The sequence below is a fragment of the Diabrotica virgifera genome, chromosome 8 (genome assembly GCF_917563875.1).
Source record: "Diabrotica virgifera virgifera chromosome 8, PGI_DIABVI_V3a".
In the NCBI taxonomy this organism is placed as follows: domain Eukaryota; kingdom Metazoa; phylum Arthropoda; class Insecta; order Coleoptera; family Chrysomelidae; genus Diabrotica; species Diabrotica virgifera.
In genome coordinates, this window is record NC_065450.1 from 63,900,971 (window position 1) to 63,920,111 (window position 19,141).

Here is a 19,141-nt window from a genome sequence, read left to right on the forward strand (position 1 = left end):
GGAACCCGGGACGTACTCTTTGCACTAAATGTATTATTGCAGAAATGCCGAGATCAAAGGAAAGACGTCTTTGCTGTATTTATTGACTATGAGAAGGCCTTTGACCGAGTACAACATCACAAATTAATTAAAATATTAAAGGATAAAGGAGTTGATAGTCAAGATGTACGAATCATAGAAAAATTATACTGGCGTCAAACAGTGACAGCTTGCATAAATAGAAAATCAACAGAAATAAGCAAAATACAAAGGGGTGTCAGACAGGGTTGTATACTGTCCCCACTGTTATTTAATTTATATTCAGATAGAATATTTAAGGAAGCGCTGCATAATTTGGTATGGGGTCTGAAAGTTAATGGAATTCTGATAAATACAATCAGATATGCAGACGATACAGTTATACAGTTATTTTAAGTGATGATATGAATGGTTATAACATCTTTTAAATGCCATTGACACAGTGGGAAGAGAGTTTGGCCTAAACATAAACTGTTCAAAAACAAAATACATGGTAGTTAGCCGTTTGGCCTATCAAGATTCACGGTTATATGTTGATGGTCATATAATTCAAAGAGTACCCAGTTTTAAATATCTTGGTTGCCATATTACTGAACAACTAGATGCAGATAAAGAGATAAAATGTAGAATCGAGATAGCCCGCCCGACATTTTTAAAAATGAGATCATTTTTCTGTAATGATAACTTGCAACTTCAACTTCGAAAGCGCATGATTAAATGTTAGATTTGGTCAGTCCTCTTGTATGGTGTCGAAGCATGGACATAAAAAATATCCACCATTAATCGTTTGGAGGCCTTTGAAATGTGGCTGCACAGACGTATACTGAAAATACCATGGACGGCTATGCTGACAAATGTGGTAGTCCTTAAGAGAGCAAATGCTGCCCGCGAGCTGCTTGATAACATCAAATATAGAAAGATGGCCTATTTTGGACACGTAGTAAGGGGAGACCGGTATAATATTCTTCAACTTATTATGATGGCTAAAATCAAAGGACGCAGATGAAATAAAGAAAGCAGAACACCTATTTAGAATAGCTCGAGACAGAGACAGTTTCGCCGTGTTAATCGCCAACATCAAGGAGACTTGATAGGGCACGTTAAGAAGAAGAAGACTTGTTCCTATTTGCATGGCTTCGTTGTCCTCTTCTACGTTTGTTATATATTTAGTTTTTATGTAGTACATTTTTAGACCTATTTCGCTTGCTTCCTTGTCAAATTGTATCAACATTTCGTTAAGATCTTTCATATTGTCTGATGTCACCGCTATATCATCCGCATATCTCAGGTTATTCAGCAGTTGTCCATTGATGTTGATTTCTTTGTTGTGCTATTCAAGTTTTTTGAATATATCTTCTAGTGCTTGTGTAAATATTTTGGGGATATTGTGTCCCCTTGCTTAATTCCTCTATTTATTTTTATTAGTTTGGTGTTTTGGTGTGGACATTTTACTGTTATTGTTGCTTTTTCGTAGATGTTTTTTAACATTTCTGTGTATCGATAAGCAATCCTTCCATTTATTAGCGACGATTGTATGGCCTAGTGTTCCATACTGTCAAAGGTCTTTTCAAAATGTACAAAAGAAATATATAGCGGTATTTTGTACTCATAGTCTGTTGTGCTGTATCCCTTTCTGAATCCAGCTGGATCTCGACATTGGTATCCGTCTAGCTTTCCTGTTAATCTGTTTGTTAGAATTTTTGTAAGCAGTTTATACATGTTGTTCAGTAGTGTTATTGGTCTATAATTGTTCAGATCACACTTGTCTCCCTTTTTGAATCGTAACACTGTTACTGCTTCATTCCAGTTTTCTGGTATTCTTTTCTCTTGAAGTATTTTGTTCAACAGTATCTGTTGAAGTTTTTGATGCCAGTTTTAAATCTAAAAGCCATAAAAGTACTGTGTTTGAATCAATCAAATGTTTATTTAACAGCAAAATGGCTCGACATTTTTTTAAAGTATTTTAGGTATTTTGTAATGGAAACGATGTTTTTTTTAGTTTATTTTATTATATAATATAATTTGTTTGTAAATAATTACAAAGCCCAAACTCTTACGTAATCAACCTTAAGATGTGAGTCATCTGAGTTCAAATTCCAGGTTGGTTTCCATTTTTGATTAGCTTGCCAGAATTTTGTCATACCCTGACGGTAAGGTTCAGTGCTAGTCCAGGGTTTCTTATAAGCTTTATTGTCAAATTCATCGTTGAAATAAGCTCCTCCAATAGCCAAATTAATTATAAGATGGAACTCTTTGTCAAATGGAGCCATTCTAGTTCCTCCAGACCATGGGTTTGGCAATCCAGATGGTCCAAGATCACCGTATTCCCAGAAGCCTCCAGATGGGGGTGTAATTGTACCAAGTTCTTGATCATCGCAGGAAAATTTAATATGTTCAGGCGTCCATTCCACTTGATATCTATGGAAAGCGTTATCCCAACCACCGTTATAATTGATCTTTTCCCAGTGAGTCTTCAGTTGTTTGTTGAATTGTGGAGTAGGTCCCCAATGTAGAGTAGATGATTCTGTTGCAGTTCCAACGTTTTGTCCATTGGGGGCATAATACTGACGGTTTCCTCTACTTTCCATGATGTCGATTTCTCCAGATGCTGGCCAATTTCCATACTCCCAGTTAGTTGGTAACATCCAGACAGCTAAAAAATATATCAATGTTGTGAAATAAAACTTTAAAAATAATAAAAATATTTAGATTTTAACTAAGAAAACTTGAAAAAAAGAAGATAATAAATTTGTTTCCTACTTATTCAAGAATCCAACCAAAAGCGTTTGAAACACATAGTCCTGTCGCCAGGGGGGGTACAACGGCCTCGTTAATTCAGATGGACTTACCCAAGTTTTTTTTATGTATTTTGACCCGTAGAACACGAATTTTTTGGGTAACAGTTGATCCGGATGTCGATAAGATTGTTATAGACCAAGAACTTGAGGAATCAAATAACAGCGATTTTTGGCAAAACAAAACAATATTTTGTATTTTTTGGGTCATTTTAAGCAAAAAATATTTCTACAAGTTTTTTAGTAGGATGCACAGTTTTCGAGATAAACGCGGTTGAACTTTGAAAAAATCGAAAAACTGCAATTTTTAAACCCGAATAACTTTTGATTAAAAAATAAAATAGCAATTCTGCTTAGCGCCTTTGAAAGTTCAAGTCAAATTATGTCGGTTTTGATTATTTGCATTGCTAAAAATTTATTGTGTTATTGTTAAACAAAGCTACAAACAACTAGTGCGTGAGTGATGTTTCTATGATTTCTCATTTAAAATCGAACGAGTAGGTAGAATAGGTACTAGTGCAATCAAGACTATTTCTACGTTACATGCGTTAAAACGCATGTAAAAGCACGGGAAACCCTACGTGTTTATAGCTTTGTTAAACAATAAAAAAATAAATTTTTACCAATGCAAATAATCAAAACCGATATAATTTGACTTAAACTTTCAAATGCGGTAAGCAGACTTGCTATTTTATTTTTTAATCAAAAGTTATTCGGGTTCAAAAATTGCAATTTTTCGATTTTTTTAAAGTTCAACCGCGTTTATCTCGAAAACTGTGCATCCTACGAAAAAACTTGTAGAAATATTTTTTACTTAAAATGGCCCAAAAAATACAAAATATTGTTTTGTTTTGCCAAAAATCGCTGTTATTTGATTCCTCAAGTTCTTGGTCTATAACAATCTTATCGACATTCGGATCAACTGTTACCCAAAAAATTCGTGTTCTACGGGTCAAAATACATAAAAAAAACTTGAGTAAGTCCATCTGAATTAACGAGGCCGTTGTACCCCCCCTGGCGACAGGACTAACAGTAAATATCATGAAAAATTATGAGTCTAGTAAAATAAAATTACACTACATGTAAATCAAAATGTAAATTCGTACAGATTGAAACAAATTTTATATCAAAGTTTAGGTGGGTACAAAAGATATTTTCAAGAAAGTATCCAAATCATACAAGGCGATCATTGTTTAAATAATTAAAAAGGGGTCATTTTTGCAAAAAAAACTTGCTTTTTAACTGCTGAGGTCATTTAATTACTAATGAAGGTGTATAGGATTATTTTCTGCAAATTTGAAGGGTAAATTTTTCACATAAGACTTACAAAATTAAATTTGACCCCCTATTTATTTAAATAATTATACATAAAACTTTAAAAACAAATTTGCAAAAAATTATTTTTAGCGTTTTAAATAAGCACTATAAAATATCTTATTTTACAGGAGAAGTTGCGCTATATTATCAGTATTAATTAAAAAAAAATGGTCCAAAAATATTTAAAATATTTTTAGAGATATTGAATTTGTTTATTAAATGTTACTCTATTTTCAATTACAAAAACGCGGTTGTTGCCAAAGAAGTATTCACCTGTGTTAAATCATATTATTTTTATTTTTTTGTATATTTTCGATAAATGTATTAATAAATTCAAATTTCAATTAAACTTTATCAAATTTGTTTATAATTTTTTTTTTAATAACGTGGCGGGGATTAAACATTTTGAAATACCGTTTCGATAATTGGATTCCTGGGAATTTTTCACTAATTAATAAATTTTTTTGTCTTTTTTTTCCTCTTCTTTTTTTTTTCTTGTAGTTATATTACTACGGGCCCTTTTAGGGCTTTAGGGTTTCATTAAGAATGTCGAATCTCTAAGTTGTAGATTCTAGAATTAAAAATATTAAGATTGGTCTAAAATCACTTAAATAAAATGTGGTTACTTACTGAGTTACAGGGTGTTTTATTTAAAAATTTAAAAATTATTTTTACCAAGTACTTTCAAACTATTTGACGTATCCTTATCATACTTGGCAGAAAGTGTGGGTACTATACAGTCTACTAAATTGTGATAAACAAAAGTTTCTAGCTACTACCAGAGGCGTACGACAGGGGATAGTTAATGGTTGACCCTTCCCAAATTCTACGCCACTGAAGGAATTACTATTTTAGCGAAATTTTTCGATTCTCTAATTTTTTCTATGTAAATAATATGCTCTTTACTGGTAACGATTAAGTCATTAGTTTTCGAGATATTGGACGTTAAAAATGAAACGGCATAGTTATTTTGATTCATCCATTCATTCATTTTAAACTTCCAATATCTCTCAAACTGATGACTTTATCGATACCAATAAAGTTATTTACATACAAAGTATTGGAGAATCGAAAAATTTCGCTAAAATAGTAATTCACTCAGTGGCGTAGAATTTGGGAAGGGTCAATCATTCACTATCCCCTGTCGTACGCCTCTGGCACTAGCTAGAAACGTTTATTAATCACAATTTAGTAGGGTGTATAATAGCTACACTTTCTGCCAAGTATGATAAGGATACGTCAAATAGTTTTAAAGTACTTGGTAAAAATAATTTTTAAATTTTTAAATAAAACACCCTGTAACTCAGTAAGTAGCCACATTTTATTTAAGAGATATTAGGAAATCTTAATATTTTTAGGTCTAGAATCTACAACTCAGAGATTCAACATTCTTAATAAAATTTAACCCTAAAAGGGCCCGTAGTAATATAACTCCAAGAAAAAAAAAAGAAGAAGAAAAAACGACAAAAAAATTTTGCTAATTAGTAAAAAATTCCCAGGAACCCAATTATCGAAACGGCATTTCAAAACACTTAATCCCCGCGACGTTATTAAAAAAAACAAATTATAAACAAATTTGAATAATTTTCAAATGCCATTTTAGGGGGGAGTTTAATTGAAATTGGAATTTATCAATACATTTATCGAAAATATACATAAAAATAAAAATAATGAGATCTTAAGCAGATGAATATTTCTTTGGCAACAACCGCGTTTTTGCAATTGAAAATATAGTACATTTTAATAAACAAATTCAATATCTCAAAAAATATTAAATATTTTTTGACCAATTTTTTTTTATTAATACTGGTAACATAGCGCAACTTAGCCTAAAAAAAATATTTTATAGTGCTTATTTAAAGCGCTAAAAATATTTTTTTGCAAATTTGTTTTTAAAGTTTTATATACAATTATTTAAATAAATAGGGGGTCAAATTTAATTTAGTAAGTCTTATGTGAAAGATTTTCTCTTTAACTTTGCAGAAAAAAATCCCGTAGACCTTCATCGATAAGTGGATTACCTCAGCAGTTAAAAAAGTATTTTTTTTGCAAAAATGACCCCTTTTTAATTATTTAAACAGTGATCCCCTTGTATGATTTGGATACTTTCTTGAAAATATCTTTTTTACCCACCTAAACTTTGATATTAAATTTGTTTTAACCTGTACGAATTTACATTTTGACTTTTTTTTATTTTATTAGGCTATGTGTAAAGTAGGAAAAAATCTCAAGCAAAGTAAACTTGGATCACAGCAAATTCTAGACATGATGGAGGGAAGAAAAAATTCAAAGGATATAATAAAAAAAAATACAAAAAATAATACATTAATTTAAATAAAAATAAGGGAGAACAAAAATAAATTGCTACTACTACTAATTACAACTACTACTTGCAAAATTGGACTCTTTTAACTTCCATAAAAAACAGAAAAATAACATACAGGCAAAGTAACTACTGAAAAATAACAAAATTCAATAACAGCATAACAGATCACAATGAACTGCGCAAACCCTGACAAATATCTAGAATCTAGACCTTTTCTCTGAGGATCATATTAATACCTCAAATGAAAATACAAACTTAAATTTTTAAAAACAATGAACAAATGAGCACAATGCCAGTCTCTGTGAAGATTATCACCTAATCAGCTTAATTAGTAGGGTGAGCCGAAAAAAACGTTTTTTTTTTTTATTTCGTGTTGCTATACCGCGGAAAAGTTGCTACTAGGATAGAGTTTTAAATTACAAAAATAATTTTTCAAATTGGTTGATATCTTCCGGTCGCGCATTGGTCGTAAAGTTTAAAAAAATTGGTTGTTTTTGAAATTTTTTTAAAAACACAAAAATATTTTATTTCGTTTTCCTATACCGCGTATATCTTTCCTTGAGGGTTCAAGATTAAAATAGAGCAAAGAAAAAAAGATCTATTGACATATTTCGGTCGGGCATCGTCCATGAAATATTAAAAAATATTGTTTTTTACGCTTTTAACGTTTTTTAAAAAATAACGCTTTTGATAACATAAAACCAATTTAACGGCCCTACTATTCATGTTCCAGGCACAAGACTTAAATAAAAAACTGGATAAAATATTTTTTTGTTTATAAAAAATTTTCAAAAACAAACAAATTTTTTTAAATTTTACGACCAATGCGCGACCGGAAGATATCAACCAATTTGAAAAATTCTTTTTGTAATTTAAAACTCTGTCTTAGTATTTACAGGGCCTATTTTACCACTAGGCCCGTGAGGCACCTGCCTCGGGCCCGTATTTGAATGGGGCCCGGAAAGATCACCAAACAAAACATGTTTATTACAATAACAAAACAAATTTTCAAAATTCTTTCATTTTACGAAAAGGTAATGATAAATGATAACCATAAGATTTATAATTAAGTGGATAGGCGCAAACTTTCAGCTTCAATGCTCTTTAAATGCATTCATTTTTTCGAATCCTCAAAAAACTAATAAATATTTTTAAAAAATTTAGCAGCAGCATGAAAGATTACATTATTACCGAGGGCCAAATGTCCCTTAGAATAAATAAAAAGTTTTTTTTTGAATAAGATATTGTATTTAAAATTAAAAATCACACTCAATTTTCTCCTTTTTTCACCCCTGTAACTTATTAAAATAAACATTATCAAAGATTTCAGGCACTTTCGGCCCTCGGTAGTAACGTAATATTTCATTCTGCGTTTAAATTTTTCAAAAATACTTATTAGTTTTCTCATGCTTTGAAAAAACGAATGCATTTAAATAGCATTGAAGCCGAAAGTTTGTGCCTATCCGCTTAAACAATATTTAATTGTTTAAATACAAATTTTATGTATTGTTAATAATATTTTATTTTCTTGTGCAACTATATTTCTATTAAATAATTAATGCATTTTTTAACAAAGTTATTATTAAATTATATTTAGGGGCCCGAAAATTGTGTAGTGTCATGGGCCTGATTTGAAGTAAAATAGGCTCTGAGTATTTAGCCACTTTTCCTCGGTATAGCAACACGAAATAAAAAGAAAGTTTTTTTCGGCCCACCCTATTAATTAGCCAAGTTATTATATTTATAAACGGATTTATATATAACAATATGAAGAGAGGGCAAGATTGTGAGGACCGCACTCAGTTTGGTTTGGTGACCGGTTTGGGAACATAAGAGCCACTTTTTACATGCTGTAATTGGTACAGAAATGATTTGACGGAATGTATTTATTTGCTTTATCGATTACCAAAAGGCTTTTGACAATGTAAGACATGCTGTGTTAATAGAGGTGTTAAGGAAGATTTTTCTTCTTTACTTTCTAAGGAAGAAAATATGGGGATGATTCAACGGCTGTACTGGAATGGAAAACGGAATTAAGTACAGTAAATATAGAACAATAGGGAACTTGCACTAAAAATTTTTTTTGCATAAAACTGTTAATTTATGTTTAAAAATGTTATATTCAAAATATTACGTCTTAACAATGAATAGTGTACGTACAACATCTGATCAAAGTTCTGCGCCTAAAATTTCCGTTTCAAACAACTTCAAAAGCGCGAGCTTGTGTCTGACGTCACAGGCCACTCTTATCGTATTGATTTGAATCAGAGGCGTGCGGTCCATGGAAGCGGGGGAAGCACCGCTTCCCTATTATATACTTCGATATAACAAAATACATTATTAACTAATATTTAATTATCAAAAATTTTCCCCAATCCCAGTAATCTACATAGTATTACCTAGGCAATAGGCATTGAAAAATATTAAAAATTGATCGCATAGGAAGGAACTCAATATGCACTATGCACACAATTCAACTACTCGGTCCACCCTGACAGAAACGCATCTCAAAATCGCCGCTTGTCATGCAGTTGTCCCGTATAAAAATTGGTCAGGGTTCAATGACGGCACCCACTAGTCGCGCGAATTTTGGTACCCTGCAGAAGCGATCGTTCGATCGCCTTCCAAGAGTGGGATGCACTGACTGTTACTGCTTCTAAGGGGTGCTTAGGTACATACATTCGCTTAAAGAATATTTCGATTTAAATTTTTTGCCGAGATTTTTCTTTTTACTGATCTTTTATTTGACATTTTACAGATGAAGTCAATTGACATTGCATTTTGTATAAGACAAATTGATGACTCTATTAATACGATAATTAAAAAACGAGAGCAGTTTAAAAATATTTGGGATAAAACTGAAAATATGGGGTTTGAACATGAAAGAAAAAGAATGAAGATTGATCATGTCGACAACAGAGAGACCTTTTGATAACATTCTACAAAAAATGAATTTTCGCTTTCAAAATTTTAACGAATTAAAATTTGTAGAATTATTATATAATATATTCTTATTTAATATTTTTAATTATAATTCATCAAAATTTCCCACAGAGGAATTTATTTCACTACGATTAAATAATGAAAATATTTTGACATGCCAGCTTTGCATTATAAGTTAAGTGTTGTTTATGAAACAACTCACATTAGTGATAAAGATATACTCAGAAATCTGGGTATTTCTTATAACTACTGGTTTAAAAAAGTCCCTGTGTGAAGTGTCCGAGTTGTGTGAATTACTACAAACTATCCCAGTCACAAGTGCATCAGTTGAACGAAGTTTTTCAGTATTAAAATGCATTAAAAGTTTTACAAGAAATTCAACAAGCGAAGACAGACTTTACAAGTCCATTGAAAAAGGCCGAATTCAACAATTATCAGAAGTTGTTAGGAGAATAGAGCTCAAGTATAAATAAGTGTCATATTGTTGAAAGTTGTGTGTTGTGGAAAATGCCTCGGAATTTAAAAAAAAACATTTAAATAGATCTCTTCTTTAGGAAACGAAGCCCGGAGCGAGGACTTAAGGCCCGAGCAAGCAATACAGATCAATGATAGGTCACTATAGTCACTAGAAATAGCGGCAATAGAGTGCCTCACGCATTAATCGGGGTAGGATTTAGTGTGTGACTCCTTGTACCCAGGACGTCTCACATAAGCACTTTGCTGATAGAGAGCCCCTATAGCTCATCAGAGTGTTATCAGGTGGGATATGGCTCGACCCTCGACCCTTAAGAAAATATTTTTATATCCTTATTGAATCCCTTCCTCTTTAGAAAAAGTCACCGCACGCCACTGATTTGAATGCAGTTTGCCATTGCCAGTTGTGCGTGTCGAATAACTGTGACGTTTGCTCGGTATTTATGTTATGGTATTTAGTGTAGTTTAGTGTATTTATTGTGTAATATACTTTATCAAAATTGAAAACAAATCTGCGCAATATAAGTACTGTATAGTGCCGGGATGCAAAAGCACAACCGTCAGAACATCCAACAAACATTTTTTTAATCTACGAAAAGAACCAAAACGTCGATTAAAATGGCTAAAGGCATGCAGGCGAGATAAAAAGGATATTTATATTTCACAAAAAGCATAGGTCTTTATGTCTGTGAGGATCATTTTGATGTAAGTATTTATCTAATTAGGTACATATTTTCTACTTAAAAAAATATTAGTTATCGTTTCATGAAAAGTGCCTACTTATACTTGTTTATTTGTTGCAGTTGGAACAAGATATGGATAACTATATAAAATTCAAGATTATGGGTGGTCCCAAAATTATTAAGTCAGGTGTTGTCCCGCACATATTTGATTGTCAACCAGACAGAAAACGAGCTTTTTCTCAGCCTGTGCGGGAAGCAGCCCTTAAAAGGGTTAAACGACAGCTTCTTGAAGATGCCGCTTCTACATCTAAGTCTGTTTTAGAGGACAATGATGATAAGAGACAATGTGATCCTAGTTTCACAAACTTAGTACAATCAGGACCTGAATTAAACCAATCAGCTTTACCTCAAAAACTGAATAATGCATCAACACAGACTCACATCAAAATAAGAAGTAAAGGTATTCAGTGCAAATTTCAAAGGAGTGTTACAGTCGGGTTGTCGCCATTGAAAATACATAATACGGATGCAGGAACTTCACCTATAAAAGACTTGCAAATATTTGAAGATACAAAAAGTGAATCAGGAAGTTCTGTATTTGAAGAGTATAGTGAATATAGTGGTAGTGACGACTGTTGGTACAATGAAAGTGATTCTTTATCTTGTGATGAAGATACGAAAGAAAAGAAAGCAAAACAATTTAAAAGTGTGTCTTTGAAGTGTACAGTGATGAAGTTACAATACAGACCTAGACTGTATTGTAACTTCTAGGCTACCAGAATATGCATTTTATACGTTTCAATTAATGGAAAAATATTGTAAGACTCAAACAATGCATCTATTTTTAACTCTTAAAAAGATAAGAACAGGACAAACATTTATGTCTCTTGGAGATGATTTCGGCATAAACGAAAGCAATGCATCGAGAATATTTGCAAAATCTGTTCCATTACTTAGTAAATATTTAAGATCTTGTATTTTTAATCCCCAAGTGAGTTCAGTTAAATTAAACTTACCCTTAGCATTTCGAGCTTGTTATAGTAAAGTATTTTGTATTATCGATTGCTTAGAAATTGAAATTGAAAAATCATCAGATTCTGTTAAACAGTCCTTAACATGGTCTGAATACAGAAAGTGCAATACTCTAAAATATTTAATTGCTTGCACTCCTGATGGGATTATTAATTTTATTTCTACTGCTTTCGGTGGAAGAACGTCGGATGCAGTTATTCTTGAATATAGTGGTTTTTTAAATGTTCTTCCACCGAAAGTGGCGGTAATGGCTGAGAGGGGTTTTAAACACATAGAGCATTTATTAGTTAGCAGAGATTGCCAATTAATTAGACCACCAAGTGTATATTCAAGTACAAAACTTACAAAAAGTGAAGTATTTGAAACAAAAAGAGTAGCTAGTTTAAGAATTCACATTGAACGAGTTATACGTAGATTAAGAGAATTTGCTTGCTTAGCCCCCATGCCTGTATTGATAGCAAATTGATATCACATACAGATAATATAACAAAAATTGTTTGTGCACTCATAAATTTACAGTCAGGAGTAATATCGGGAAAGTAATTTTAAATTGATTTTTTGTACATATATCTACTCAATGATTTTGTGATCGAAATACAAGAAAAATACGATCGAAATACTAAGAATTTTCAATTAAAGACGATTAAAATGTACTATTGTACTTAATCGCTTTCTTTTGAAAACCCCTCGTGAGTAATAGTACTTATACGTTATAAACACATTAGTAATTTCTAAATATTTATAAATTTCACTTTAAAGTAAATAAACTGATTGTAGAACTATGTAAGAATACAAATAATAGCTGGTAATTTCCATTTAAATACGATTAAAATGTAATATACCCGTAATACCTAATCGCGTTGTTTCCGACTGCTAACTAGCCCGGTTGACCGTGGCCTCTGACGTCAGACGAATAGAAGGACGTTCAAGAGCCTCCTAAGATATTTGAATTTTATAGCATTTTCAAAACGTCGTAATTAGCGTACGGGTTAAAAATATTTGTTTTTTTCGCATGCTAGCGTTTTAAGATCATGTTACCTTATGTTTTTTAACATTATTTTAATATTTAAAAATTTATGCAAGTTCCCTATTGTTTAACATCAATATATGTAGAAAAGGTTTTTCAACAGGCACAGCAGAACGAAAAAGCTATCAAGACAAATGAAATTCCTATAAATAATTTGCGATAGGCTGATAATAAAGCTATCATAGCAGACAACATAAAATAATTACAGGAGATTCAAAATAATACAGTGGAAGAGAAGTGTGGTCTCAATATTAACATCAACAACGAAATTAATGCTAAGCAGCAAACAGTCCTGGGAGCTAGATCTGGTCACTTAAAGAAAGATTCCTAAATTTTGTTAAAACCTATGGATTTTAAAATGCTTCGTCTGAGGTAATTGATTAAAATCCTAATGGTCAACCATCGTACAAATGAAGAGGTCTTAAAACGAGCTAATAACCAAAGAGAGCTAAATATCGTTAAATAGCGAAAGGTCTCATATCTTTACTTCTGATTTTAATCCTAGTTTTTTTTTAACACATACCTGGCCATAACCAATCTCCAGATGGTATTTTAGCATTAACTTCAACCCTGCCGTATTTAAATGAGAATGAGTGCAATGTCCTCATACGAGCACTTACGATGGGATTGACTATGGCATTGGGTGAACCAGTTCTTCTGCAACCTTCGTTGTCGCCACCTGTGCAGCTAAAATTCAAAAAATATTATATAATCTCGTTTAGGAAGATCGTTGATTTTTATAAATAAATAATTAAAAACACTTATCATTATCTCTACTAATATCATATGAAAACAAATACGTAAGATTAGAGTTAGATAAATAAAGTGCTTATGATGAAAGACATTTGAACGGATTTAAATAACAACTAATCTTAAAAAATAGTGAACCATTTACAAAATATTTTTGATTTTAAGAAAAAATCATTGGCCTTTTGCCAATATAGTGTTGATAGGGGATTTAACACTATATTGCTCATAGTTAGAAGTCTTTGAACTCTGGCTTTATAGAAGAATTTTGAAAATAGCTTAGACAATCGACACTACCAATGAAAATGGTAGGAGAATAGGTACAGATAGGGAGATGCTAAAGATCACCAAAGTTAGAAAAGTTAGCTATCTGGGACACATAATGAAAAACTAAAAGTACCACTTCGTGCAACTGATCATCCAGGGAAAGATTGAAGGGAAACGGGGTCCCGGTAGACGCCAAATTTGAATCGGCCTTGATTCAACATCTTTGTTTAGATCTGCATTGGATAGAGACAGATTTGCGAGTGTAGTCGCTAACACTCAAAAAAGGAGACAGCGCCACGAGAAGAAGATTGATCATATAGGCATTAAGGCGAGAGATAACAGCCCTAATGGAAAAGGATTAATATTTAGCAATAAGTAATACGTAAAACTCTGAAAAGTTCTGACGAATAAATTATATATGTCAATAAAGAATTAACGGGGCATTGCTAAGATAACAGGATTAGTATACATGTTTTCCAGAGGTTCCATTCACCCGACTTCTGGTTAGTTTGGGATTCGCATTAGAATAACAAGACAAAAAGTGTGTTTGGAAAAGCTTATTTAAATAAATATATAAATCATAAAAATACTAACGCAGCTCCTATATCAATAGTACCAGAATATAAGAAATCTTCTCCATATTCATCTGCGACAAAAGTGGGTTTGATGTGTAATTGGCCGTTGTAAGTATAACTGTTACGTCTATTATCCGTATACCATTGGAATTCGTTGTTCTAAAAGGTAAAAATTATGGTTAAAATTAATTATTAAATAACCACCCTTAAATAATAACCCTTAATAAAGAAAGAAATAAATATAATAACAACCATAATGACATTTGAAAAGAACCGGAAGTAATAAAACTTTATAGTAATAAAACGTTCATTATCATGAACAAACAATTAATCGTAATTTATACTTTCATATTTTATATTCACACATTTCTGTTGAAACTTCATTTACCTTTCTGTTGAAACTTTATTCCATCAAAAAAATATTTATCCAAACGAAGTAAATATTACAATAATAACACACTAACATCATAAGCGTCTGCACTATATTCGGCGTTGATTTCATAACGCTCCATAAAGGCATGCGGTTATCATGGAGATGACGTGCAGTAACCAAAATGTTTTCTAAACCAATCAGGTAACAACAGAAGAAGATAGCACAAAATAAATTGCAATAGAAACAGGAATGCCACACTCCATTCAACATAGCAGTAGAAGGAACAGTCAAAGCCAGTAGAATTAAAGGAACTATAGACCATTTCTCAAGACAAATACTAGCATATGCAGATAACATAGTTCTTATGGGAAGAGACAAGGAAAGAAAGAAGCAGTAACAATCCTGGCAAATGAAGTACGGAAAAGACGTCTAGAAATTAACGAAGGAAAAACAAAACATCTACTCTGCTTTAGAAGATAAGATAACAAGAACAGAGAAATCAAGATATGAAACTACACTTTTACAAAAGTTCAACAATTTAAATATTTGGAAGTAATTGTGAATGGCAAAAATAAGAAAAGTAAAGAAGTAACGGAGCGAATACTAGCAGACAACAAAACATATTAGAGATATCATAGGCTAATGAAGGACAAGAACTTTTTCAGACATACAAGATTGAAAATATACAAAGTTGCAATCAGGCCAGTAGTTACAAACGCAGCCCAGACAACATGCCTCATAGATAAAAATGAAGAAAAATTAAGAATATTCGAACGGAAATCCTAAGAAGAATTATGGATCCTATAAGAATGGAATACGGAGAAATGAGAAGAAAAATCAACCATGAACTAAGAGACGTAATGAAGGGAGAAGATATAATTAGATTTCTTAAAGAGCAGAGCCTGACATGACTAGGACACATAGAGAGAAGGAAAAACGACCTATTAAGAAGGTACCAGATGGAAGTCATAAATTGAAACACCAAGGTGAAAATCCAGAGAGAGACGGGAGGACCAGATCATGAGGGATATCAAAATCCTGAAAGTGAGAAACTGGAGGGAACTATGCAAATATCGAAATAAATGGAAGAAAATTGTAACGAAAACGGCAAACATTCCACTGGGAATGAAAAGCCTTAATGATGAATAGTTATTACCTCACCATATTAGAGAGATACCTTTTATTATGAATATGAAAATAATCGGTATACAATTTTTAATTAGTACATTCTTTCACGGTTTTTGCTGTAAATTTTAAAGAATCGCTTGGATTGACATGAAATTTAGTATATGCATAGCTAACATGTCAATTAAAAAAAGAAATATGGTGCCGATGTGTGCTTTTGCCCTGGCGGTGAGTATCACCCCATTTTGGGGGTGAAAAAATATATGTCCAAGATAAGTCCTGAAATGGATAAACTGACTAATTTCAAGTAACTTTTGTTCTATACAGTTTTTTCACCAAATAAATACTTTTTGAGTTATTTGCAAGTGAATATGTTCATTTTTCAACAAAATAACCACATTTTTAGACGGTTTTTCGCAAATAACTCAAAACGTAAGCATTTTGTCGAAAAAAATATTAGCAAAACTACAGTCTATAAAAACGTGAAAAAACGGTGTATATATTAGGTCTCTATATACCTAGCAAAAGCAGGGTTATAGCTAATGAAAAATAGGTTCATATTCGAAAAATTCCAAATAGAATAATTTAATGTGAAATATCCAAGTAATGAAGCATTCTTGGGAAAAACACAATACAACTTTTTTAAAGTTTTTAAAAAAGCTTTATTTCTGTTTTAATAAAAAAAATTCTAGCATAAAATGTAAGCAAGTTACGCTCAAAATAAAGTTGGTTCCTTTTGATTTTGCAAAAAAAATCAGGAAGATCACCCCCCAATTAGCAACTTAAATGAAATTAATCGTTGCCGATTCACAAGTTACTTTAATTATGTTGTGTTTATATTATCTGTAAGTTTCATCGATTCAATGTGCCTATTTTTGAAAAAATTTGATTTTAAAATAAAATTTTTAAAAATTTTAATTTTGAAAAAAATGTTTTTTTCAAAATAACTTAAAAATTGTTAGAGTTACCAAAAATCATAAACAATAAAAAAAGTCGGCTTTACTTTTCTGAATATTTTGTATTTTTTTGTTTTTATATAGGTAAGACAAAAATTGGTTAAGATTCGGTGTTTCTAAATTTGCATACACTCATGATAAGTGACTCGTTCAAGCCCTTTTAACTACAGCTCTTTCAAAAATAAGGACTTTGAACCGATGAAACTTACAGATCGTGTTATCAATACATACGCGAGTAAAAAACTTGTGAAGTGGTAACAATTAAGTTCATTTGAAATTCTAATTAGGCGGTGATTTTCCCGATTGCTTACCAAAAAAGGGTCCAACTTTATTTTTAGCGTAACTTGTTTACTTTTGATGCTAAAAAATTTTTTTTAAAAACAAAAATAAACATTTTTTAAAAAAAGTGATTCGTTTTTTGGTTATGGTACGTTAAAATATTCGATTTGGAATTTGACGAATATGAACCTATTTTTCATTAGCTACAACTCTGCTTCTACAAGGTATAGTGACCCAATATATACACCATGTTTTTCACTTTTTTACGTGCTATATTTTTGATAAGAATTTTTTTTCGACCAAATACTTACTTTTTGAGTTATTTGCGAAAAACCGTCTGAAAACGTGGTTATTTTGTAGAAAATTTAACATATTCAGTCGCAAATAACTCGAAAAGTGTTAATTTGGTAAAAAACGTTATAGAACAAAAGTTGCTTAGAATTAGTCATTTTATCCATTTCCGGACTTATTTTGAACATACATTTTTCACCCACAAAAGGGGGTGAAAGTCACCCCTGGGGCAAAAGCACACATCGGCAAAATATCACTTTTTTTCTTTGACTTGTTAGCTATGTGTATGCCAAATTTCATGTCAATCCAACTGGTTCTTTAAAATTTAGAGGTTTTGCAATATTTTACATTTCAAGACGGCGTACTAAATGTTTTTATACACTGTTTAATTAAAATCTACAAAAAAACCCTAAAATCTACAAAAAAAATAAAAATTTATAATTTTTTTTAATTAATTGATATTAGAAATAATGATTAAATAATTGCAAGAATTTAAAAAGTTTTGATAAATTAAAATAACAAATAATATTGAAATAAGGGCCATAATTAAAAGAGCAAAATTAAATAACATTAATACTTACTCCACCACCAGTTAAGGTTTGTTCATGGTCCCATTTCGAGGTGTCCAACCAATTAAAGTTGTCTTCAAAGATCAGTTGACCAGAACAGAGACTCTTGTTCTTGGGTGCGTGTAAACCACTTGCAGTTGTTATCGAATTTTTAAGACATACGGAATGTACACCGTTAAAAAGTATCGCGGAAAACGCGAACAGTATAAGAATCATCGTATCTTAATATTTTTGATACTGTGATAAAAACATCTCATTTCCTAACGCTTATATACAAACCCAAACGATGATATCTTGATTGATTGGAAATTTTGGAGGGGGATTAGCCAATCAAAAATTTAACCAAAGTTTGGTGTCTGAGAAACCCGTAGAAATGTAATCAAATTTAAATTGTATGAAATGTATCAGTATCAGGTAAATTAATTAAAAATATACATCCATACATGCTATACGCTTTTCTAGTATTCATTTGAAAATTCTGTTGATTTGTATACTCGAAATAGGTACATATTTTGAAAATTTTGAAATATTTAAATTAAAGATATTTTAAAATTTCTTTGCAGTATCAAAAAACAAAAAATCATTCATATCCAATATATGGGAATTCCATCTCTCCTTGTGGAATATTAAGCACTTATGAGTTTCTCATAAGTGAGTTTCTCATAAAATACCAGATGATTGGTTGGAGTCACTGTTTATAACATTACCAAAGAAAAGCAGGCCCACCAAATGCAGAGATTTTAGACTAATCAGTTTGATGAGTCACACACTTAAGATACTTTTACGTATTATACAAAACCGAGTATTCCTTCTGTGCGAAACTAGAATGGGTAATAAGCAATTTGGATTTAGAAATGGTCTAGGAACTAGAGAAGCACTATTTTGTATGCGCGTTCTATTACAAAAAAGTTGTGAATTCCGAAAGAACGTTTAGGTTTGTTTCATCGACTTCGAGAAGGCATTCGACCGAGTACAACATGATACACTTTTCGATTGCCTGCAGGCAGCAGGACCACTACGATATAAGACTGCTGAAATACTTATATTACAATCAAGTAGTCTCTATCCAAATTCGAGACAGTCGTACTGAAAAACTGCCGATAAAACGTGGAGTACAAGGTTGTGTTTTATCACCTACCCTTTTTAATCTGTACTCTGAAGAAATCTTTAGGGAGGCTTTGGATGACAGACAAGAGGGAGTAAGGCTAGGCGGAGAAGTAATCAACAATATTAGATACGCTGACGATACAGCCATTCTTGCTGAAAATTTACAAGATCTTCAGACACTACTAAACCTAGTCAGTGAAGCAAGCTATCGGAGAGGCCTTAAAATCAACATTTCAA

At 31.7% G+C, this 19,141-nt stretch overlaps 1 protein-coding gene across 1 annotated transcript; it reads right to left on the reverse strand.

Annotated features, from left to right (window-relative positions):
* Positions 1–1,922: 1,922 nt before the first annotated feature.
* Positions 1,923–18,057, reverse strand: LOC126890609 (beta-1,3-glucan-binding protein-like). Its single transcript, XM_050659689.1, has 4 exons — positions 17,810–18,057; positions 14,224–14,363; positions 13,139–13,302; positions 1,923–2,671 (listed from the first exon to the last, which is right to left on the reverse strand). The coding sequence occupies exons 1-4, from the start codon at positions 18,011–18,013 to the stop codon at positions 2,055–2,057; spliced, it is 1,125 nt and encodes a 374-aa protein (XP_050515646.1). The 5' UTR covers positions 18,014–18,057; the 3' UTR covers positions 1,923–2,054.
* Positions 18,058–19,141: the final 1,084 nt, after the last annotated feature.